At 40.4% G+C, this 24,954-nt stretch overlaps 1 protein-coding gene across 12 annotated transcripts in view; it reads right to left on the reverse strand.

Annotated features, from left to right (window-relative positions):
• PDE8A (phosphodiesterase 8A) overlaps positions 1–24,954 on the reverse strand; it is a 126,682-nt gene that overhangs the window by 13,213 nt on the left and 88,515 nt on the right. For all 12 annotated transcript variants that reach the window (XM_071441428.1, XM_071441423.1, XM_071441417.1 and 9 more), the window contains 17 exons: positions 24,121–24,178; positions 22,649–22,737; positions 22,341–22,419; positions 20,610–20,747; positions 16,279–16,367; positions 15,643–15,694; positions 15,500–15,542; positions 14,490–14,567; positions 13,484–13,554; positions 12,791–12,955; positions 10,389–10,437; positions 9,978–10,113; positions 8,067–8,265; positions 5,125–5,342; positions 4,182–4,314; positions 1,124–1,288; positions 106–235 (listed from right to left, as the gene is read on the reverse strand). In XM_071441428.1, coding sequence (XP_071297529.1) covers positions 106–235; positions 1,124–1,288; positions 4,182–4,314; positions 5,125–5,342; positions 8,067–8,265; positions 9,978–10,113; positions 10,389–10,437; positions 12,791–12,955; positions 13,484–13,554; positions 14,490–14,567; positions 15,500–15,542; positions 15,643–15,694; positions 16,279–16,367; positions 20,610–20,747; positions 22,341–22,419; positions 22,649–22,737; positions 24,121–24,178 — 1,892 coding nt within the window. The remainder of the gene's footprint in view (positions 1–105; positions 236–1,123; positions 1,289–4,181; positions 4,315–5,124; positions 5,343–8,066; positions 8,266–9,977; positions 10,114–10,388; positions 10,438–12,790; positions 12,956–13,483; positions 13,555–14,489; positions 14,568–15,499; positions 15,543–15,642; positions 15,695–16,278; positions 16,368–20,609; positions 20,748–22,340; positions 22,420–22,648; positions 22,738–24,120; positions 24,179–24,954) is intronic.

The following is a 24,954-nucleotide window of genomic DNA, read 5'->3' on the forward strand; positions in this document are numbered from 1 at the left end:
TTTTCTCTCCCTTTATTTAGGAGCCATAAAAAAGAAATTTTGTATCACAGCAGCTTCAAATGTTCACAAATTGTTCACATCGGGAAACAGCAGAGTTTTGCTTACCATCCCAGGCATCAAACATATCAATAATGAAGTAATCAATGAATGATAATTGGGATTTGGGGATGCTGCAAGTATTTCTGTCAAAAACTGGCATCACAACAGGTAAACCTTGCCTCCTTTCTTCATCAGTCTGCAAAAAACATTAGTGATTATTCATCTAAGACACATTCTGTTTATCTGCTTCTTTTAGCAGCAGATTGTTTGGCACTGACTAGAGCATGCATCTGCTAAATCAAAGGAGGAACCTGAATAAATCTGAAGCAGCAGCAACTTAATCTTGGCTACCTAGTTGTTCAGTTTCAGCAAAAGAGCAGACAAATAGTGCCTTCCAGTGTTTCCCACAAAGGGATATATTTAGCTTCTGTATCTGCACACAAGCTGACCCTAAGTAACTTGGCACACTACCAAGTTATGACTGCTTTGGACCTAAGAGCTGCTCAACCATTGTCAGTCTCTGATGGAAGCAGTGATCTGTCCCCTCAGACATGGCAAAATACCTTTTGCATTCCCTTCCCCCTTGCTTGGGGTGCCAGGTTCCAACTGCAGTGTTTGGTATATAGTCTGTAATGACGACTGCCGTCTCCTTTTCCACATCTTCCTAAAACCCTTCCTCAGCACAGTGTGCTGAGGGCTTACAGCATTTCTTGGAGCAAGTGCTGCTCCCAACCAAACACTAGAACCTGACGATCCTATTCCAGAGGCAAAGCCAGGATGTGGGTACAGAAGACATCCTCGCTCTGTCTTATGGGAGTGCATTTGCAGACAAGGCTCAAAAAGCCCAGTTCCAAACTGAACATCTTGAAAGCTTAGATTTTTCAAAAATTGCACAATAGAAGTTGTCAACTTTCATCTCTCTGAAGGCATCTAGTTGTGTACCGGCATGAGTAATCCCCAGCATTTAAAATAAAAGGGTTATTATTTCTCACATGACATAATGCAGCCTGAGACATTCTGTGACACCCTCCCTTTTAAAGAGATGCTCACCTGCAGTTCCAGCAGCCTGTTTTAGCTGCCTTACCTGTGCAAAGTACTCCTCAGAGATGCGCCCGGCCCATTCTATGCACTGTTCTCTGGGTCTGCATGGGTTGGAAATGTCAGCACACTTTATCAACATGCGTTTGATAAGGATACGGTTTTCAGGAGACCTGAGAACAGTTTTGATTGACTCTCCATCACCATTATTCTGTAACATTTAAAAATTAAAAACATAACATTAGCAAGGTCTCTATGCACTAACTCAAAAGCTTTTGTGCTTTGGGAATGCTTTCAGCACATCCTATAGGGATCAGTCCTGCTACTGGCTACCAGATTTGATGTATGACTGAATTTATAGGTGGATTATCAAAGTTAGCCACAGCTCTGAGCTAGCACTGATCTCCAGTTTCTGTATTCAGTCACTGGCTTTGTGACAGATTCTTTGGCATCTTTGGACAAGCCATGTAATCCCTCTATTCCTTATCTGCCTTCTCAAAAGCGTGGAGAGGATCAATTCATCACTACACACATAGTGATGAAGACTGTGTAGGCAGAAAAATGTAACTCTCTGCTGAAACCCAAGGATTAATGGACTTGCACATTAAGAGTGGAATAGTTGGTCTGAAAAGAGAGACTGACCCAAGATGCAGAGCCACCCTTGGCACACAAACCCCCTCAGTGTATCAATCATTCTGACAGCACTGCTACTGTTCAGAGAGTCAGATCCCACATTACCTCCCAGGCATGTTCCTCATTCCCTTCCCTTGCTGCTGGACTCTTTAAGGATGGATAGGTACAACAGTTTACACTGCTGTCTACTCAGAATAGAAACTCTTTGAAGCAAGGAACATACAAGACTTTTTTGGCACCTAACAAGGTGTTGCTCCACAGTCAGAGCAGGGAAGAAGTAACAAACAGTAATGATAATAATAATGTGCTACCAGTTCCTGTAGTGTTTTGTACAAAGAGGGAGATACAAAGCAGCAGAAACATTCTGACCTTTTATTAGGTCAGAATAACCTGACATTTTTCAGAAGAAAATTCTTGTGGGGAAGAAAGTTCTTCCTAAAGGAAGAAACTGACAGTCATAAAAAATTTGATAGTACAGAAATGGCTCAGAAATACCAGCTCCACAGGTCTCAGCAAAATGAGATGCCTAAACCAATTCTTTTCTCTCATTTCTAAGTATATGGAAGGGAAAACAGAAGAAACAAGGTGAGATGTATACACCTCCAAATGCATGGGAAAATTATATATGAGAAAGCCATAATAAAGTGATGGAAGCTCCAGAAACACAAATATGGAAATTAGGCATGGAAAATTAGAGATTGCTCAGTTACAGATAGTAGAGAATATCCTAGTAGGTAAACCACCAGGCATCAAGAAAGGATGTTCACCTCTGAGATCTGTTCAAACCAAAGGCACAGTTCTACCTGCTGGATGCAGATGTCTTGGGAATAAAATGTGTTAACTGTGCTTAGTCCCAGCATCCTGCTCCGAGTGCAGAGGTGTCTCTGCATGTCAGATGTTGGCTTCCTGTCACAGCTTAGGTGACATCATGAGGGGAAATGGGAGGATAAAGGATGCTGGAGCTGGAAAGGATTTTTTTCAGTTTATGAAACAAAAGCAGAAAGGAAACAAACAAAGCAGCTTCTCAGCATGGCTCTTGGAACAGATTTGTATAAAAATAATAAATAAATAAATAAATAAAAAGAAGTGGAACTATCCCATTTGGAACAGGCAGTTGGCAGCTCAGCCTGCAAACACTCCCCTGAGTCACCACCATGACTGGAAAGCAGGCCAGAAAACACACACTGCTGCTGCAGCCAGAGGGACAGCAGACTTGAAAGAGGGGCTGACAGTGTTGTTCTGCTCAACACAATAAATAATTTGCTTTACCCACTCACACATTACAGGCCTTTGAATAAGAATTTGCCAAACTGAAACTCCCAGCCGAAAGAAGGGAAACATTTTGCTTCTTGTTTTCAATAGAAATTATATATTCTTTGTCTTTCTTCCCATCCTTGGGTACAATTTGCTGTGAATCACAAATGCCTTGTAGGGCAGATAATTTCCCTGCAGTCTCTGGGGCTTAAGGGTAGAACTAAACTTTTGTTTCATTTTTCCATGTCCCTGTTTGTGTTTTTACTCTCTGACTGTACAGGTCCAAGCCCTGTTCTTCAGCAGCTGTTCAGCTCCCTGAATATGCAAGAAGAGGAGTTTTGCTCTTTGCATGGATGCTGCTGCCCAAACAACAGTCATAAATGTGGCTTTCTAAAAAACATGGTAAGAAAATACAGAAAACCATTACAGCTCTTCCATGACGTTGCCACCGATGCAAGCTTTATCATAACCATTTCTGCAAGTCTTCTCTTTGCAAAAATCATTCCAACAAAATTATACACTGCTCTTACTGGCAACAAAACTGTTGGTTGAAGCTGTTATTGAAACTGGTGTGGTTTTTCAGAAAGAGTTCTTAACAGGCAATTTCTTTGTGTCCATGGGGTTCCAGATGGCTATTGATTATATGATACATAATGTCACCATAATCTATTTTAAAGATTAAAAAAGAAAGCACACAGAAACCCCATGAATGCTGCCAGGCAGCACTGGAGGCTGAGGGCCTTTATTGCCAGAGAATGCAAAACATGCCAGCCCACAGACCTGCCCTTATGCTGCACCCCCAGCATGGCCCCTTGGGAGGGATGTAATTCAGCCTCTGCTTTGAAGCAAACCTTGCCTCCTTTGCAGAAACTGCCAACAACAATGCCCAGTCTTGCCACTTCTTTCATGGGAGCAACTGGGTTAATCAAAATAACGTTTTTCCATGAAAAGATACAGCCCAGGGTCCTGGTTCCAAGTACGACATCACAGCACTGTGATATTAATAGGATCCAAGTGAGTCCCACTCACCCTCAAAGTGAATGACAACCATGTTAAGCAGAAGGGGATTCAGACCCAGAGGTGAAAGATCAATCTCCAGCCTCTCTTTCTCCACATTTCTGATAAACTTTCTCAGAACACCACATGGGAATTTCCCACTGCCAAGGGTTCCCAGTCCCTGCCTAGGCATTTTAAGGAGGACTTGCAGTGTTGCTTACCCCATTTTCTTCTAGTGCTGCCAAGGGTTTATTAATGCTGTTGACAAACTTGTTGACATGCTCAAAGTGCTTTGTCATTTCTGTTGCTAAGACCATGTCAATAATGACTTGGCGAAGGGTTCGATACTCATTCCTGTTTAAAGAAGGAAACAATTAAGAATGCTGGCTGGGTCACAAAGGGCTGGTTGCTAAAACAAGTCTAACAAAATTGCAACAGACCATTCCTGTTTGAGAGAGGTGCAAGGGGAACAAAGAACAGCAATAAAGGCTTGGGCAGCTGTGTCTCTATTAGATGTAGGAGTACCTTTGGTGTGTAGGGACATATGTGCTCCAGGCATGACTGGATCTCTAGGAGAAACAGTACCTGGGCAGAAGCAGAGGCACCAGCTGCCTAGGAGGCTGCTAGGACATGCCACACCTGCATGTTCCCAAGGCTTTTAGCACAGACACCCAGCTGTGGCTTACTCTGCAGGCAAGTTTTCAGCAATATTTTTTGTTGTATCTTGAGAGAACCAAGGCAATGGTCATATCCTGCCCTAAATGCTTCTCCGAGGCTGCAAGAGCAACAGGCCCTTCATTATCCTTCACACTGCTCTGTGGCTCTTTCTCTCCTTGTTCTCTACCCACCCAGCCATAGCTTGTCCTTTCCATTCAATGACACAAAACAACTCTTCTAGACTTGCTCACATTAAGATTTATACTAAATTCCTTAGATAGGGTCTCCCTTTTTATGGACAGGAGAAACTGACTGTGGGGAATTACTCAGAAGTTCTTTGCAGGAGAGACAGAACCATTCTACTCTTTTAGAAGCAAATTTCACAAGGGCCATGGACAGTTATCCAGCAGGCAGTGCCCTCCTCTAGGATGCCTGTTTGCCTTGTGGCACACAGAAGGAAGTGAGAGATGCAGGTGGGCAGACAAGGGCCCTGGGGGTCAGGCTTACCTCTCCATGTTTTTGAAGATGTTGCATTTGCCATCCCGGGTGGTGAGCTGGAAAGCCAGGGCAGCGTGGTGGCTCTCCAGCACGGCCGTGTCGTTGTAGAGAATGGCGAGCTCGCTGCCAGCATTGCACAGGAAGGAATTTGTTCTTCCTGGGTGATCCACATCGTGCACTGTGGCAGCAATGAGCGCGGCAACCTCGTCAATTGGATCCAGAGTTTGCTGAAAATAGAAGGGTGCTTAGTTTTCCTGGCAGACTCATTAGAAACCCTATTCTGTCCATAAGATTAAGCCAAGTCGCTGAGGAATAAAAGCCAAAACTCTGGAGATCAGTAAGGGTCAGATGTTCTACAGAGAGCAATGGAAAATTCATTATAAGCTTCATTGAACATTGCGTGACTTTTTTGGCCATTTTGTACCTTTTAAATTTTGCCTTAACCACACCTTTGTCACAGCACATCAAATTAAACAAATGTAAAGTAATAAATTAGTTTGTGTTTTCTAGCAACACTGAAACCACCTTCACTTGGAGTTAAGGTATTTGATTTGGAAAAAAGACCAATACTACTAAAAATTATTCTATTAGCACCCCTTAATTTCCTTTGACAATTTAATGTGTCCTAATCATGTTCCACTTATGTGCTGGCTAGGTTTACAATTTGAAAGGAATGTTATCCATACATCCAGCTCTTTAATAGCACTGTCCTGGGTTACAGCTAATGCATATTCTATGGAGAATATTCAATGTTTTGTATCCATGGATAAATTACATGACACACGTTCTGTACTTTCTGTGTCACATTCTGATTCTGGTAGCATGCTGCACTCCAAGCTTTATGTCTCCTTGCAATGGGCATTGCTTTATGCCTGTTTTTATCTAACCTGTCATGAAATACAAACCTATTTGACTCTTAAGATTTTACACTTAAGTGCTAATACTTGATTAAAGCATAAAGGAGAACAAGAACTAAGCATCTCAGAAATATTTTGTATACATTTGGAAACCGGCCTTTGTGCTGTGTTTATACTGGCATTTGTGAAGGATTACAGATACGAAACAATTATATTAAAATTTTTAATTAAATGAAAGAGACACAAGAGCAGAAATATTCCCATTTGAATCTGGGAGCACGGCAGATAATTGTCATTCCAATCTGCTTTAATTTGAGGTCCAAATTCTCTGTGGGCCCACTACTACCATTCAGAATAGTTACACTTGGTAGGTGAAAAGACAAACCCTACCCTTCTTCACACCTCCTGAAATTATGCAATGACCTGACTTTGCAGGAGCAGGGAAATTATTCATTGAGGACTGTCAAGAGAGTCTCATGGAGAACAAGAGAAGGCAAATAATTCTTTCTGCTCTAGTTCATATTTAGCATATACTCTCTGCTGTGTTTTAACTTCTTCCTTCTTTCTTTCAGCTGCTGCTCATGGGATTCTATTTTTGTGGTATAAAGTTCAGAGAGAGGGATTTGAGAGAGGGATTTCCTCAGAGGGACACACTGAGCAGCATTCAGTGTGGCTGAGAAAGACCTGTGCAGATGGGAAATGGCCAGAAACATGAGAATACCTGGCCTGGAGGACCACAGCAGTCTACCTGACTTATTTCACAGGGATTTACAGCACTTTTACACCCAATGTCAAGTCAAGGATTCTAACTTTGTTATCTTAACTCCCATGAAAACGTTTTTTCTCAGAAAATGGTTCTGAGAATATGGCTTCAATTTCGAAGCCAGAAAATCTTCCTAGGCAAGTTGAACTGAGTTCAAGTTGCAAAAAAAAAAATATTCTCAGCTTGAATTTCAGTGGCAGAATTGGGCTTTCTGTGTTTAGATTAAGTTGAACTCTGCAACACAAAAGCAGCTGGGCTATAACTTTGAAAAGATGAAGAGAGAATTCTGAACTTTGATTCTGCTCCTTCTGTTGCTGCAACATTTTTTTTCTCTTCCTATGCCTACAGAGGAATGGAAATAACATTCTGGAAAAAGAGGAGGCAGTCATGCTTCTGTGGCATTGAAATGGATCCAGATCTTGTCTGGTTTTCATAGATATTCTTGGGGAGACCAGCTAAACCTCTGGCAAATCAGGGGCTGAAAAAATCCAGTGACGTTCTATCCCCACTTGGCATACAGTACGTGTAAATCAGCCTCTGGAGAGCACACTAATGAGCAGCAGCTCCAAGTTAACGGAATTACTACAGTTTAATGAGCTGTCAGAAGCTTGTTTACAGTCACAAATTTCTCAGCCAGGTGCCCATCACTGGTGCTATCCTTAGGAAGGCCAGTTCAGAACTTCTACCCAAGACTGTGACTCAGAAATATGTCCCACCACTACTCTACTGCACACACACCAAGCACTGCTTTATTCCCCTTCTCCTGGACATGTGAGAGCAAAAGTCACTCTGATTTATTCTGGTTTTCATGGTTCTAATACCCCAGTGGGTGTTATGGTAGTGACAAGTAATTTTTTTCAATACTCTCCTCCAATGCAGTCTCAGGGCATCTTCTCCAGTGGGTGATACAGTCTACTTTATGGCCTATATTGTCCTGGGAATCTTTTGCAAAATGACCATCACAAGACATAAGAGATGGTAATTTACTACATTAAATCTGTATTTGGCATGTGCCATCACAAAAATAATTATGTAATTAGCTCACCTATCTGAGAAGGTTTAACTACATAAAGAAGTTTTACTTGAAAATAAGGTTTTCTTATTCTCCTATCAAGAACTCTTCAATTCTGTAATATTAGTACCCATCCTTCTACATATACTGTAAGAGAGATCCTACAATTCATGGAAAGCAGCCCAGTTCTTTGACCTCAGAGTTACCAAACTGGTTGGCACTGGGCAGACATTTGGCTTTTGAATCTGTTTCTGAGAGATCCTTCTTTGATTGCATCTGTATTTCCCACGTACATTGTTTCACATGGATGTGGACTCACCTTTACTCTCTCTTTAGACAAGAAGTAAGCAGTAGCATGAAGTACATCTGCTGAATGAGTAGAATTGTGGTAGGAGTTGGAGGAATGGTAGTTAGCCTCAATAACTTGTAACCATGATCTCAGAGTGGACTCTGAACAGTTTAGGAATTCACAGATTCCAAAGCGAGCAAATATTTTGAGACCCAGATAAACCAAAGGCCTGTGGAGAAAAATAACAGAAAGTTTTAAAATGAATGCAGCTGAAAGAATATTATATAGCATAAACAGTGTGAATCCACACAGCATTTTTAGCTAATGACATATGTAATGATGTGTAAGGACTTGTTAGAGAATTACTGTGTCATATACTGGAATTGTAACACACATAAAGTCAAATCCCCCTTAATCCCCCCCAGTGTCAGACAAAGGTGTCTCCAGGTTTCCCTGTCAGGGAACTGTAATGCACTAAAATTCAATTAATTATCCTGGCTTTATTACCATATGTCTGCTTGGACTTAAGGCAATACTAGCAATATATTCATACTTGTGAGTCATTGAAAATCACTTTACTTATCTTAACAAATGAACTGCTGTTATTTAAACACAGTAGGAAGCAATCATAATTATACTACCTTTAATAAGAGTACAGGCAACAAAGTACCTCCTTTGTCCCTCTGTGGTCTCTCCAGATCAGTAAGAACAGAGAAACCTACCTGGTGATCTCATGCATGCTGGCTGGGATAATTAATTAAGTTACTGCAATGTACCCATTAAATGCTGTAAATCACACAGACTGACTGTATTTTTACATCTTTCTATTTAATTACTTATCTCTATTACTTCATTAGAAATCAAAATGCAGCAAAGAAAGAAAACCTAAAGCAAGTGGATGTAAATTCTTTCATTTAAAATAAAACCATTTTAAAGAAGAATAAAACCCTAGGGGGTTTTGCACCTTTTTGGCTCATAAAACCACAGTCTAATAATGAAGTGCATATTTGTTAACTAAGTGCCTGACATCTTTCTTAGACTTTGGTTTTGAATAACTTTCAAAGCTCTTACAGATCTGGGATTTTGACAGAGTTTAAGATAGTCAATTCATTGCAGGATCTGGCCTCCAAATTCATGTCTCACAAAAGCTTTTACCTAAGACAAAGTATGATACATGAAACTAGACCCAAAAGGGGAACTTTTTAAAAGCATGAGAAAATAAAACCAAGGATTTAAACAGAAAGAACAATTTACAGTCTTAGGGGGAGCCTTTGCTACTAATGAAGTACAGTCTGTCAAAGCTGCTGATCTGCTTTTGAAAACTTCTGTGATGGAAATTGGTATGCCCTGCTTTTTATCAGTACATGTTCTTCAGTTAAGCTTATACATAAAATGTAACCTGCCAAGATTTTAGAATAAAGACCTTCCTCTAATCCCAGAGAAAGGTATTGGAAATTCTGCTGAAAAGCTGTATTGGAACTGTTCAGGAATAAAACCTTCCCAATCAAATGGAAAGAAAATAAAACTTGATCTGTATTAACTGATCAAATCAAGACCAGCATGTTGATTCTGTGTGTAGTTTGCCATAATAGGAATTTGAATCCCCACAAGAAAATGATTTGATTTGTATAAGTTTTCTATTCCTGAATAAAGGAAGGCTTTAAAAATGATGCTGTATTGTCATTATACCATACCAAAGATATATAATCTTCACTTATATCCACTGGGGAATTTGGAGGAAATAGTGCATGATGGAACAGAAGCTATTTAAGATGCATACACAACTAGAAATGACAATAAGAAAATTTCAAACATCTGACATTGAAAATAAAATTAATTCAGCTGTAAAAGCACAGGTAGAGAACGTAAGGATCTGATTAAAGGATGACATTTAAGTCAATTTTCAGCAACTGCAGTTTATGAGCTCTTGCATTTACTGACCTTTTATGGGTGGCAGCCTCAAGTTCAAAGATATCAAAATCCCACTGTTCCTCATTTTCCATTGCCTCTGTTATCCGTGGGGGTATGTCATTGAGGGAGATTGGAGAGCTCAGACTGCCAGCAACCTGATGAGTTTCTTTTGAGGAATAGTTATTACTATATGTATTTATTAACACTATATTAAGCAGAATATTTAATAGTGAGATACAATTTTACTGAATGACCATGCTTTCTCTTCTGTAGTAACACCCGGCTCAGTAATGCTGCAGAAAAATGCTTACAGAAAACCCCCCTCCCCGAAAAAAAAAAAAGCTCATTAAAAAGGACATCTAATCACATTTCCCCTTTTTCCTAAATTTCTGAACATGTTTTAGTATCTCAAATTAAATTAGCTGCCAAATTAAAACTTACGTTTTGCTGACAATATGTATTCGTTCCCTGATAATCTTCGTAAACCATCCTGTTAAATGAAAGTTGCAATTAATTGGAGGGTACTGAACAATAGGTCTAGGAGATGATGACACCAAGTAGAAGCACAACAACTTCAGAGCAGCCTGACTGCAGCCTGTCACAGTCATCAGAGCTGCCTCTCCCTTATTTGTTTGTACTGCTCAGATTCACCTGGTTTACACAGAGCTTGTAACAGATGAGGAACCCACAGGCTAGGGGATACAATATGGACTCAGGCAGGTAAAAACTCAGGTTTCTCAGGTGCAGATGGAGGTCTGGAACTGCAGCCTCATGTCTGTCTTTGCCTGGCCAACGTGCACAGCAGCTGTGGTCTGTGCCTCAGAGCAGACACGGCGGGTCCACACACTTCCAGCAAGGAGCAAAGGTGGGCAGTGGGAGGGAGTGGATGGAGACATTGCCCTGCTCCCCTGCCCTGGTACTGGCACATCCAGTCACCTCAGCAGCATAAGAATCTCAGGAACAAATTACTCTGAGGCTTCCTTTCTAGCACACAGAATGTGAACTTGTTTATTCTTCAGTTCAGTGCCTCCTAGGCTTAATTCTGGCATGGTGCCTAGATGTGAACACTGAGATGATGGATTAAAACTAACAGAATTATGTATTTAATATTTACTTTTTGTTTTATGCTTCTAAATGCTGTGGCCCAAATCCTGCTTGCTCTTTTGAGGTTACAGCTGTTGGCTCATGTTTAGCCCATGATGTAAAAAAACAGCGTTTAAAAAAAATACTTCTGAATGCATCTTATTAAAAATGTTATTCACCCCAATTATAGCTGAAGTAAATGTGGATCCTGTATTTGACATGGAATATCCACTCTTAAAAGAGCTGTTATATCTAATTCTTATTTTCCCATTTGTAAGTAAGTGAGTCTGGAGTTTTGTGATTTAAAAGGAAAGGGAGTACAACAATGGCTGTTCAATAGAACTGCTATGACACAAATATTTAGGTCACCAGATGCTGCCTATCATTTAGAATCAAAGATTAGTTTTTAAGAGTTGAAATAGCAGGTGTAATTGTATCTGGTAAATCTATCTTTAAACTCCAAGTGCCCTTCCTGCTTGAGAGTTCAAATCCAATAACATATTACTTGTTTCCTTCTCAGATGTAACTTCTGAACGCAAATGGAACAATATAATTCTGTTTTCAGCAGGCTCTTTGATGGAAAAATGTTTCTCTCCAATAACTTTAAAACTCATACCATGCCATATGCTCTGAAATTAATTTTCTCTGCTTTTCTTATTGCTCCATAAAAAAGCCTTGAGTTTATTTTTAGTAAAGATTTTATATTTTGCAATATTGTTACCTTCATGTTCATGGACCAAATACAACAATCCACAAAAAGGAGAAACCAGTTGAGTTTATGGACTTTTATGTATTCAGCAGGAGAAAAGATTCACTTCAAGACTAATGATTATATGTATCAATATTCTTCCTATATTTTTGTAGTTAAGGTAACAATACATTTTGTCTATTCAGTTAGTAAATACAACCCAGTATGAACCATTCAGGTCTTCTCCTAGAATTCTTGGAGTCTCCAACATGTTTCTCCTGATTAGGTATTTGCTGTGGTATTTTTAAAAGTAAAAATACACATAAACTATTTGAAGATAGATACTGCAAAGATGTCCTGATAGTTCCAACATGAAATTATAATAGCCCAGAGACATCTCTGAAAAGCTCACATTTTGTGAGCCTTTTTTCATCCAACACACTGTAAATTTTTGTCCTGATGTAGCCTTTCATATGCAACCTACAGACTGATGAGAGCACATATCCTTAGGGCACAGGTAACATTCATCTAAACTCATCTGTCACCATCAGGAGGGTCAGACTCCAGGCTCTGAAGGTTTGGGTTCAGTTCTTGCTTCATTATGTGCCCTTGGTTCAACTTTAGATACTATGCTACAGGTACAAATATAATCCAAGAAACAGCAACAAATATATGTATTTTGCATTCTTTCGAAAACATTCTTTTGATAGACTGAAAAGCCCCCCAGAACCCTGTCATTCCAATCCTCACTAATAAATTTTTTAAAAATCTGATTCTCTTTCTTCCTCTCCCATCTATACCTTACTCAAATGAATCACATTGAAAAAAAATTTGGTTTTACTTTCTATTTTTCACTAAACTAATCTTTTAAAGGGGCTGGTCAATTTTCTTCCCATTTTCAGATCTACATTATTCAAGTAGGGGGAGAAAGGCCACAAAAAGACACGTGCAGTTTTTCCTGAAAATTTGGTGTTGTAGAGGCAGAGCACATGGCAGATAATAAAGATCAAGTAACTGGGAAAATCAGGCAGTGAACATTATTCAAGAACTGTTTGTGGCAGTGAGTACTTACTGTCATTAACCCTCCAACAAGGTCACTTGTATGTGGATCCTCATCTTTTGTCCCCAGTTGTGGAGAGTACAATTCAGTGGTTCTTAAAATCTCCAAAGCTCGGTCTAAAGCTTCTGCAACTGGCAAGGGGCTGCTCTCTTGTGCAGCATTGATGATGTTTATTACCTAGTTTAGCATCAGAAATATTGTGAACTTAGAAGTGATTTTTTAAAAACAGAAATACTCAGTAATTACTATGATAAACTCAAGAAAATAACAAGACATAAAACTTTAATCTGCATGGGGGAAAATCAAAATGATAGGGACATTACTGAAACACTGACATTTGCTACTGACTCTGGGAATAAGATCGTGTCCTTAAGGACAGCAATCTTATTAATGACTTTCCCCTCCAAGGCACAGCCTCAGAACGTCTCTGAATGGATTTAATGTAACTTTTCTCCCACTTGCCTCTCACAATTTGTTAAAGAGCTGGGTTTTGACAAATCTTTGAATGGTTTCAGAAAGCAGCTGACAATGCATAAATAAGAAGGAGGAACTCCAGTCCCTCCTTCTTAAATAGGATCATGTGAAGGCAGACTCCATGGATGACACTCTACCAAGCAGGTCTGGGGGATTTTTGTTCAGAGTATCTGCCTTTCTGAAGCTACAGCAGTGGGAGGGAGGTGCAGCACAGCAGAGCTGTGACATTACCTTGGTGATGGGAGCCTCGATAGTCATGGAATGGACCCTGGCCATGGAGGAGCGGCGCCGCTGGGAGCTGCCTGTGGCAAAACAGAGCAGAATGTGTACCCTGAGTGCAGAGACAAGGCTCATGAGAGGAGCAGCCAGGAACTCCTGAGGCCCTTTCTGCACTGCTTACCCTGCTGTGCCTTTCAGAGGCAATCTACTGCAGAATGCACAACTGCAAAGAGATGCTGGCTGAACCACTGATGCCCCTGATTAGTGGCTGTAACAGCCTGGCAAAATCATGGCTTTGCTTTATTATTTTAAATATTCAGTTACAAACTCAGTTAAAACACTAGACAGATATGTGTGCATAAAGTGGCAGGCACAGGTAGGTAACCACTGAATTTAGATTATTACAGGATGTATCTTGCTGCCTGATGCAACATGGCAAGTCATAATGAGTCAGCTTCCAAGCTGAGGGAAATCACTGAAGCTCTTTTGAAGCGGGTACCTATGCCAAATAAAAACAGCAGAGCTTTTGGCCTATTACATTGGAAATTTAAAAACAAATGTTTTATACTGGTTAGCAATTTTGGTTCTGCAAAGAAATGGTCAAGATGAGATTTTTCTGGATATTGTGCTACCTATAAAATGCAGACATCTCTATTACTTATTGTGCTGAGCAGTTCTTAAGAAGAGGAGTCAATGCTATTTTTGCTATGCTGGAACATGACTGTATTCTCACTGCCACAGACATGCTTCACTAGTGTATGCTGCCTAGACTGTGATGAGGGATGATTTAACAAAGGCATCTAAGTGTCAGCAACAGTTTTGAGTATGTGACTCATCTATCAAGTTTAGGGTGATCTAACAGAGCAAAACAAAACACAGTGAAAGAAAACAAAATTAAGAAAAAAATATCTTCACATCTTTATCAAGGGAAGAGGTAAGAAACATAATAATTTGTGTATTGGGTTTGCATAACAACTCCAACTCAGCCAGACCCAACAGGATGAGTTGTTTCACATACCATCACTCCCACGAGATGTTGTGGATCTGACATCCAGGGATCCTTTCCTCATGTCTTTGTGTCTGCAAGTCTGAGTATCTGTGAAGAAAATGATATTGCATAATGACACAAAGTTTTGCCTAAGATGTATGTTAAAGGAACTGAAGCTCAGAAAAGCCTGGCAGCAGCTGAGTGACACTGACCTCAGTGCTTCAGCAGGTGAGAGATGATCAAAGTGCCTTTGAAAGCCCTTGCCCTATCACACTGTCCTGAGCCCAGTCAAGCTCTCAGGCAGAACATGCCTAAGTGACCGTGCAGAAGGAAACTGTGGAGAGAAAAGCTCCTCTCTCACACTGTGACACAGCCACAGTTGTGAACACCACTTGTGCAGCACACCTGAGCTCACACAAGTAACCACTGCCACCAGGTGGGCCACAGCAGAGCACAGGCCAGCAAGGGGGGCAGTGAATCCCAGCTTCCTTAGGGACTCCTGGGAAGATTCAGCCTGTTCTAAGACTAGTTAACAACAGCAGGGATGCCAAGGATGCCCTAACTGAAGGGCTGGTATGTGGGATGAGGGTGAATGGCAGTGTTCATCATCCTCATTCCCACCCACATGCAAGCTCCCCACAAAGCAGCTCAAAGCAATGCAGACACAGGTGCTGTGTGCTACAGAGCAGCCACAGCAACAGCATGACATGACAGCATCCTTCTCATTTCTAATTCTATCACAGGGATCCACCACCCACAGCTGAATTGTGGCACTGAATCCAGCAACACCATGACACCAACTTGGGGCCCTGTGACAGCCTTTTCAAAGGTAGGCTGCTTTATGTCACCTCTAAAGTAGGGGAGGCAGGTAGAGGGGGCTTGTATTTACTTTCCTGCCTTTTGAGTTGGATTCCCAACTTATCACTAGGTAAATAGGACTGTTCTGTGAAACTGGTTTTTCAGTCAAATCACTAACAGTGGCCTTTATTCTCCCCACAGGTATGTTCCCCAGTTCTTGGGACAGAAGAGACATTTCTTACCTGTCTGAGATTCAGCCTGAATACATTCACATGTCTTCTCCACCTGCAATTCAGTATGAGAAATCCAGTTAGTCAGAACTCTGCCATTATTTTGTTATACTTAGGGCTCAAACTAAAGTGAGCATAGCACTATTTTCACTTACCTTATTGTTGTCATTGCACAGTCTACTAATTGACACATAGTGTCTAATCTTTCTGCAGGCAAAAAACAGCGAGTTAATTCCCATCCAAACCTCAGCTCTAATTCAGTGCTGACACTTGGGTGCTCCAAAGGCTCAATTTGGGGACCAGGTGGAAGTTGTATAAAAATCTAGACATGCTTGAATCTTGCCCATGATCAAAGCATACAGTGACCTCATCCCACAACAACCCTTGGCAAGAGCCATGGAAGGAGCACAGAAGAGTGAGCATGGCAGGACACAGTACAGGGGCTCAGTGGAACAGGATGTAGGTCCTGGTGACACCAACACGAAGCACAGAAAGACCAGAGGGTCTCCCTGCACTTGCACTTCAGGGAGAATTAGAAGAGTCAGTCACAACTGAGCACATCTGCATCTTTGGCTCCTTTTGGGGGAGAATTAGAATTTCACTTTCCCTGCACACAACATATAAAGTTGATTTTGCCCCAAGGAATTAAGTGCAGAGGTCTGAGGCACCCCTCCTTGCATAAACTTCCATTATACTCAGCAGCAGGATAATCCAATATCTGCTGGAGGCAACTGAACTCTAAACTGAGCCTTCATTCAGACACAAATCAAGACTTCAGCTTGCACACTTACCCTCCCTGTCCAATGACAGGTAGTATCTTCACATTTTGTTGTATGCTATCTCCATTTTTCTTTTTCGCATAGTACATTCCTTGCCATTCCTGAAAAAATAATTCAAGTGGAAGGAAGTTCAGATAAAACATGAAGAGAAGCTGTATCTCCATACCTTCTTTCACTGAAAGCAGCCTCACAATACAAAACCAGGTAGTACTGCTTAAACTGTGCTCAAAACCTCCAATTTCTCCCCTGTAACTACCTGTAGGTCTCTGTGCTGCTGCTAATGCAAGACAACTTCCAGAGGAGCAGCCTGGGAACACTGTGAGGGCAACAGCTGAGCTCAGGAAATGTGGGAATTAGCTGCATTCTCTTCCCCATCCTACCTCAGTGGTGTTGCAGGTCATTTTGGGCAGAGCCTGTGAGAGCAGGAGCTCAGGCTGCAGGTGTGGGTTCCCAGGGAGCCAGGACAGGAAGGTCACTGCAAAGCTGCTACAGCACCCTCATCACCTCCCCTGCTGGATGCACCATCTCTCCTGCATGGCTGGGATGTCTCATCACTGAGTAACACTGAATGTATCTGTGACTCAAAGTGCTTTGGTATCCCAGCACATTTACTTTCCATACTCTCAGTTTACTATCAAACACAGCAGAGATTTATTCTCTTTCTTTTAAAGCAGAAGAGAGCCCAGTAGAATAGCTCCTGGATACTGCCTCCCCTCTGCAAGCACTCTGGTTTTAGGATTGCCCATTCCATCCCTAGAATAGCTGTTGGTGGTCTTTTTTAACAGATGCATATTTTGAGCTGGGCATTTACTAAATAGCAAGTGATTAATGAATAATTAAATCCTTCTTCTATGCTCACTTAACACAAACTGCTCAGGCCAATTGCTGTACTTCAGTTGAGCTCAACAAACTAGATCAGATCTTATGTATGTGAAAACACCCTCAGGAGGCACACAATATGTATTTATTTACGTGAGACTGACAGATTTCTCAGTCAAGCTGGCCAGAACACAGGTACAGAGAGAATAGTTTTACATTTATGTGGATGGAGCCAGCAAATAAAGACTCCAGCCCACAGAGAACTGCATGGTGACAGGCTGTACAGAAAAAAAAAATGAAAGGCTTTTCTGAGGATTTGTCAGAGAAAAGAACTGTGAATAACAAACTGTGTAATGAGCATGTCTTCCGTGAGCTGCTTGAGGAATACAAATGAAGATAAAGCAAGCACCACAAAATTGAATGCTCTCATAATTAAAAGTATGCACATCAATAGTTTCCTGACAACCAGGATGAGGTAGAGATGAGTAATTGATCTCTAACCCAGGTAATAAACCCAGGATGTGCACAAAGGGGTGAAGTCATAAACTGCAGATTGGATAATTCCCTCATTGAAAGTGTATCCTTTTCAAGGCAGGTTATTCACTAATGTGTTCTTCTTAGTCAACAGATCGAATTTTTAACTTGTGAATTTCTAAAACCTGTGAAACTGTGGCAGGAAATGTGTGAGGGAAAAGGTCAGTGCGATTCTGAGAAGCAGGAGGTCCAAGCCAAACTCCTGCTGGTAGGTGAAGTTCTCCCAGGGATGTCACTTAAACATATTTTAAGAACACCATATGCTCTCTCCCAGAGCCTCTGTCAGCAATCCAGCAGAGAAGAGCTGTTCCCAACATGTGCTGTCACTCAAGCCCATGGTTAGGTCTGCACTGGAGCCACACAAGCTCCATGCCCAGCTCCTGCTGTGGGGATGCTGGGATCAAACCAGAGCAAGGAGCAATCCCAGCAAAGCCCACAGTGCCACTCCCTACAGTGTGCATCAGTGCTGAGCTTCCAAACCCCACGAGGAAGGCCAAGGCACACATCCATCCACAGTGAGGAACCCCCCCAGCTCAGCCTTCCTTTTAGACTGGGGCTTCCTGCACCAGACAACAAAGTTCAGCAAACTGCTTGCAGAAAACAGAGCAAATCAAAATAACCACCATGAACACAGGCTCACAGAACTGCAGGCTGAGCTAGGAAGGTGCTCCCACAGACCTTTATCACAGAGAGGGATTGCTCTCCCACCCCCTCTGGAAAGACCTTGCAAACAGTTCCCAAAGGGGGAGAGGAATTGCATGGCTTGTCTGCTTCACCAGTAGGGGTTCACCTCACTGCAGGAAAAGCAAAACTGAAGCAGACTGCAGAGATCAGAGGCACCAGCAATTCTAGTCAGAGTTGCACGTTTCATCTTAATGGATGCAATTTGAATCATGAAACAGAAGAATAAAGAAAAGCACAACTCTTTTTAAACTCCTCTAGTATGGATGGATGAACATTTCAGTAACATTGGCTTCTGGCAAATTACAGACAGCTGTAGTAACAAAAAATTAACTTCCAGAGATATGTTTTTTGCTAAGAGAAACAACATCCTGACCCAAGAATCCCTATGTACTTTTCAATTTCCAAGTTTTGAGTATAACACCTATGAACTTCTGTTTTATTATACTGAACTTGCTCACAGCACTACGCTTGTCAGCACAAGAGGTAAAATGCTGCAGGAGTCCATCTTCCTAAATTCTATTTAAAGACAAGATAAATTTCATGCAGCTTAGATTTTTCCAAAGATCTGAAAAACTTGCTTTCTTATTATTTTTATTACTCTGTTAGTATAGTACCATATTTGTTCAAAACAAAAGTCAAACCTGTTGACAGGAGATTATCACAGCAGCAGTTTCCTTTTTTTGTAACCTACACAAACCTACCCTAACCTACTTTGCTGTAGCCAAAATATGGCCTATTGTAGTGAGAAGCAGTCTTCTAAATTTAGGATATAAAGAAATCACAGGTCTGAAAACTACACACAGACGATGTCAGAATGATCCAGGTAACTCAGGCACCTCTGAAAATGCTGTATTATCTTGACACAAATGATTTCAAAACTTCAAGTATTTCCAAGGTTGTTCCTCACAGTTAATCTCTACTTGCAAATTATTCCTGTAATAATTTAACTGGCAATTAATTTTTATATTAATATAGAAATTTAAGGTTACATAGATTACATATTATAAAATGTTCCACAGGGAAACACAGAACACCTGCAAACAGAATATATCCACCTAAAACAGCTTAGGCTGCTCAGACAGACAGGTTTAAGTAGGCAGTATTTCATTAGCCCTCACTGTTAAAGCCACACAGTCAGGAGTAAAATTAGTACAAGGAAGGAGATGAATTAGATTTAGATTTCTATCACTCATGAGTAAAATACATTTCCATTATTAATGAATTTTTTATCAGCTCACTAAAATATTAAAAAATTTTATCACTTTATATCTTGAGAATTGATGGTGTGGATTTAAAGCCTGACACATCTAATGTGTTTGAATTATAACTTAATAAATACTCCCTCCTAACATCAGTTTTGTATTGCACACATTTACTGAAATAACTTTATTCAGGCAACAGAAATGTGAAGCACCATAATCCAAATTACTGTCTGGGACCTGTTCCAACAGGCCAACACTCGTGGAAATGAGTGACAAAATCTCCTTGAAATGCACCTGGAATCTGCACCCAGCTTTTGCCACTGAGTGCTGTGTCAGCACCCTGACCCCCAGAGCACGACTCACCACAACTTTGCATTTGTGCTTTTAGGTCCAGAGTGCCCTGATTCCCTTGGGAATTCCCTTCCCACCTCCCTGCCCTGTGCCAATGCTGTGCTGCTTTCCCAGGACCGTGCCCACGACCCTGGGCCATGGAGCATCATCCAACACGGCCCTTCCCAAAGCCCTCTGTGCAGCCTCCATCATCTGCTCCCTACAAGGCACTCTGACATGGTCAATGACATCAGAAACCAGCTCCTCTCTGAGCAGTGAACCTTCCTAATGGAAATCCATTAGACAGCTCCCATGCCATTAGGGAATTAAACAGACTGGCAGCTGGCAGCTGGCACTGCCTATCACTTTCAAGTGATATTGCAAATGTCTCCTTGGTATTTTTACATTCTGAACTTGCAAATCAGCTTCCACATTTCATGGTGAAATTCTTCAATATGGTACTTTTCTCATTTACATAGAACCAGATAACATGTGCATCCATCTCATTTTTCTTCGGTACTCCCACACCATTTGCTATGAACAGCATAAATTATAAAGAAACACAGCAAGTCACTGATTTTTGTAAAACAAGTATCTCTACCAAGAAAGAAAAGAGAAAGAAGCCCTTAAAAATGAAAAATTGCTTACTTCTGTTCTTGTTTTAAGTTGCAAATGCTATGTGTCTGTGAAGCTGCAAGTCATAATGTGTTTCACTGCTGGACTACAATAACTTTTACAGGTAGCAAATAAAAGTGATACAATGTCATTACTCACCTTTCCTATCTTTATGCAGGAATTAATAGTATCTAGGAAATCAGCTTTTTTTTCATTTATAGGCACTTCTGTTAATTCCTTTTCTATTAGTTCACCTATTTGATAGCCCATCATTGTTTCAAAAGCAGGATTGACGTACTGTGAGATAAAAAACAAAAACAAATACCCATTCAACAGTATACTTAAAACACAAGAGAATCCCTTGTTTTGCTTGCTTAACCAGGAGATCTCTTTCCCAGCCTGAAATAAATGTCTGCATGTACTATTCCTGAGAGAGATGCTCCCATTTTTTCTTTGTGAAGCAAACAAGGAATTTCCATGCTAGAACAGTTGTGCAGAGTGTGTGCATGTCAGCAAAGAGAGGGAAATTACACAAACAGCTGAGTATCACATATCCACAGACTTTAGACAGACAACATAAATGCCTGAAAAACTGGCCCTGTCAGTTCCCAAACCAATAAACCTCAAACCTACCTCAGTGTTCCTAAAAATCACCAACTGGATGTTGGAATACCATAGGAATATTGCCCATATCTACTGGCAAATTCATCACCTTATTCTGTGTCAGGGCCAGCCATGCCTATCCCCCTGTGCAGGCCAAGCCCAGCCAAGCAGAGTGGAAGCAGTGGGATTTAATAAAGCAGGCTGCTCCCTGAAGTGAATGTTGCATTTCACTGCAGTTTTTGGCCCTTGCCCAGCAAAGCTGAACACGGGTACCAAAAGCCCACCCCCTCCTGGCCTCTCAGTGCTGAGTTACACGCCCAGTCCTGGCACAGCAGCTTCTGAAAGCCTTTACAACTCACAGTGTTTCCATGTGAGAGAAAGGAAAAGCCACTCTACATCTAATGGCTCTCCTCTAAAAGCTCCTTCCCCAAGGAACCCTTCCTTCCCCTCCCTGAGCCTGCTGGAGCTCCAGGACTCCTGCAAGTGTCACATCTCTCAAACCCTGGGGCTGTCAGCAGAGGGACGGAGTCTGGTCTGCAAAAAGTGTATTTAAAACAACTTCAGGATGTGTTCTGTTATTTTTGTAAAAGGGATGAAGAAGGCACATCCTTCAATGAAGTTGCCATTGTCAAGATTTGGCTCAAGAAGGTACAATTTGTGTGCATGTTATAATTCCCAGGGGCTTAGACTCAAGCTCTTTACTGATAATAAAATCACTTGTCACTGCTTCATGGCTAGGGCTGGAACTAACTCCTTTAAAAAGATGATGGTTTTCAGAACTGCAAAACTAAGCACAATTTCTTTTCCCTGTTTTAAAGAAATTTCTAAGAGAGGATTACATTCAAAAACAGTTGGCCCAAAAATTCTGATACATCAAACAGTATCAAATTTTAGGAAAAAAAAGTACAATTATTTGAACAGAACATCCATTATATTTTAAAGAGCATCAAACTAACATCAAATATTTTTGGAAAAGAGTGCACATAAGCCAGTGGCTGCATTCATTTTCGACACAGAGAAGGAAGGAATAATTGAGATAAGGAATCAATACAAAAAATAGAAACAAGAGAGTAAATTCTTATTCATTCAGAAACAACAATCTCCCTTAGAATTTATTTGATTTATGCCAGACACTTTAAATGGAGAAAATTCTACTCTACAGCTAAACTCACTTCAATCTTTTAGAAGCATTAAGTTAGATTAGATTCGTGTGCTGTAAGAAAGACCAAGTGTAATCATAGACAAAATAAAACACAGGATTTTTTTGTAGTTATGACTGGAACAAACCTGTATTACATGGTCTTCACTTGTGATCTCAATGGCTTCTTGACTTTTCTCTAATGCTGTAAATAATGAATTACATGCCCTGGAGAAAAAAGAAAAAGGCATCAAAAAATTTTATCCACTTTATTCTTCTTATATATGAAAATAAAGTATTACAACTCCATGCTGAATAATGTTGCAGTCTAACAATTAATGTATTTTCTTCAAGTAACTGACATTCTATAATTAACTACGCAGATTAAAATAAATACTCTATTAAAGATCTGGCAAAATTGAAAATTCTGTGTTGATAATAATTTTGGTAAAATTACCTTAGTTTGAATTGTGCCTGCACCTGTCCAAATTCCAGCTGAATCAACTCATTGTAACAGGCCATTCTACTAGAATTTTCTACATATCTCTGCAAATAAAAGGTTAGAAATATTTCATTAATACACATTCCTGTCCGCAAGGATTTGAAGCTCTGATTTCTTTTGCTTGCTAAAGAACCAGAAAAGGAGTAGATATGCCAAAAATGAACATGCTGGGACACAAGCAATGAGAGATTATTTTTTGGTACTAGCAACACTTTTCAAGTTACTGCATTTTGAAAAGGTGACAGATCCTCATGGCAATGAGGTTCAACCAACCTGTTTATTCTCTGTAATTGTCAGCAGGATCATTGTAATTTTTTTAAAATCTACTTTTAGCTTTCTTAAAATAACAATGAAAAAGTTGTTATGTCTCAAGTAGTTAAAATTTGAAATTACGAGTTTCCAACTGCTAATATACCAAATTGTCTATATAGATGAAAATAAAATTTTCTGTGAAATATACCTTTATTTACCTTGGGGTTTTTATCACAATGATCTCAGTATTTTCACTTTTTAAAAACCATTTCATATTTACCAGGTATGAGCCTGAATGTTAAATCTTTGTTCACACTAAACTCCCACAGACATGGATATTTCGGGCAGGACAACTGATTATCACAGGTAAACCACCACAATCTAAGCTGCTAAACAAAATTTTCTATGCTTTGCCATTAGCCCCATTTCCAAGGCTCTGATCCATAAATAATTCAGAACCTGTGTTGAATTACTTATGTGCCCTCTGGAATGACTCTGTTCATATAAATGCCATTATCTTCAGGCTGTAGCATTTCTTGGATCAGGCCCATACTAGGAATAAGCAGATGGGTGCAAATGGAATGTGATGGAACAGGAAAAATCTGGTGAGCACACAACCAAATATTTGGAATTGTGCTGTAAATCAGGCCCAACCTTGTTCTAGTGTCAGCTGAAGGCAATAAGGTGCCCATTTAACTGATACATTAATTAGCACCTTTTCTGCTCAGCTGGAACAGTTGCCAAGGAACAGATTCAATGCAATACTTCTCAGGTGCCTCCAAACAATAGCTAATAGCACTTGACAGTGTGTGAAGCCTGTTTACAATGGGAATTGGCATTTGACAGAAGAAATTTCCCACAGCACATTCTGTTGTTCACTGCAAGCTGCTCTCTGACTCTGCCGCTAATCAATTTGTCAATGTCAACTTTTCAAGGAAAGGATCGTGTATTTAATCTGAAATAAATGCTTGAAGTAGAGAAGTCTCAGTCCCACTCCTCACATCCCCAAGAGTGTCATGTCAACGTTCAGAATTGGGACACAAGAACGAGCAGCACAAAAAGAATCTACAGGTTGGATCACTGACACAAATGGTGACTGACAGCCAAACTTCTGGAGAGCTTCTTGCATGACAATTTTGAAATGTCAGAGCAAGGCAGCTGAGTATAGCACGTACCCTTGTGAAGCCAGCAGAGATCAGGGGCAATATGGATGACTCCTCACGATCAGTGTGCCTTTGAAACAAGGAGGATAAATCAGAGATTTTGTAATTAACTCAGACCAAATTTCACAATCCATTCATCTACTTATACCCAAGATGTCACACTGAGGCTAATGCTGCTAGATCCTTACAGGATATAGGAATAAAACATATTTTTTGTATTTTTTATAAGCTTTCATCTTTGGCGTGGATAAGCCAAAATGTTATTTTCCTTCATGCACGTAATGAGCTGCTTACATCAAAAAAACTCTAATGCTTCAAGGAAACCAATTATTGAGCTAGATAATTGGACTTTTTCTGTACTGGATCCTTGTTGTTTATGCTGGCATTAGTCAGAAATGCACCTGAAAGTCTGTACAGCCAAAGTTTTAAGAAATTACTTGTTATCTGAATGTACCAAATCTTAGATGGGCAACTCAAGGTATCTGAATGAAGATGGATTTTCTAGTGTTGCCTACCCACTGCCTTCTAGTAATTCACATTTGGGACACATTCCCAAATTAAGTATCTGAATAATCTGGCTATACTGACTGTTAAAAGACTCTTCAACATACATGAATGTATGGCTGGAATCAGGAAGAAAGGCCATTATGGGAAGTGTCTGTCAATAAGCAGATTGAAGCTGGTCATGTTTAGCACAGGGCACAATAGCTTGGATTTATGCAGGAAGTTTTGGATCTTGAAATGTTTAATTAGGGTCTTTTTTTCTGGTAGATATGGTAGTGTATTTTTAATGGTAAATTTCAACACCTCAGAATTGTTTGTCAGAATTAATGTGTCCTGAGTAAT

The sequence above is a fragment of the Agelaius tricolor genome, unplaced genomic scaffold (assembly GCF_023055355.1).
Source record: "Agelaius tricolor isolate 1412-34295 unplaced genomic scaffold, bAgeTri1.0.p SCAF_16, whole genome shotgun sequence".
Classification (NCBI taxonomy): Eukaryota; Metazoa; Chordata; class Aves; order Passeriformes; family Icteridae; genus Agelaius; species Agelaius tricolor.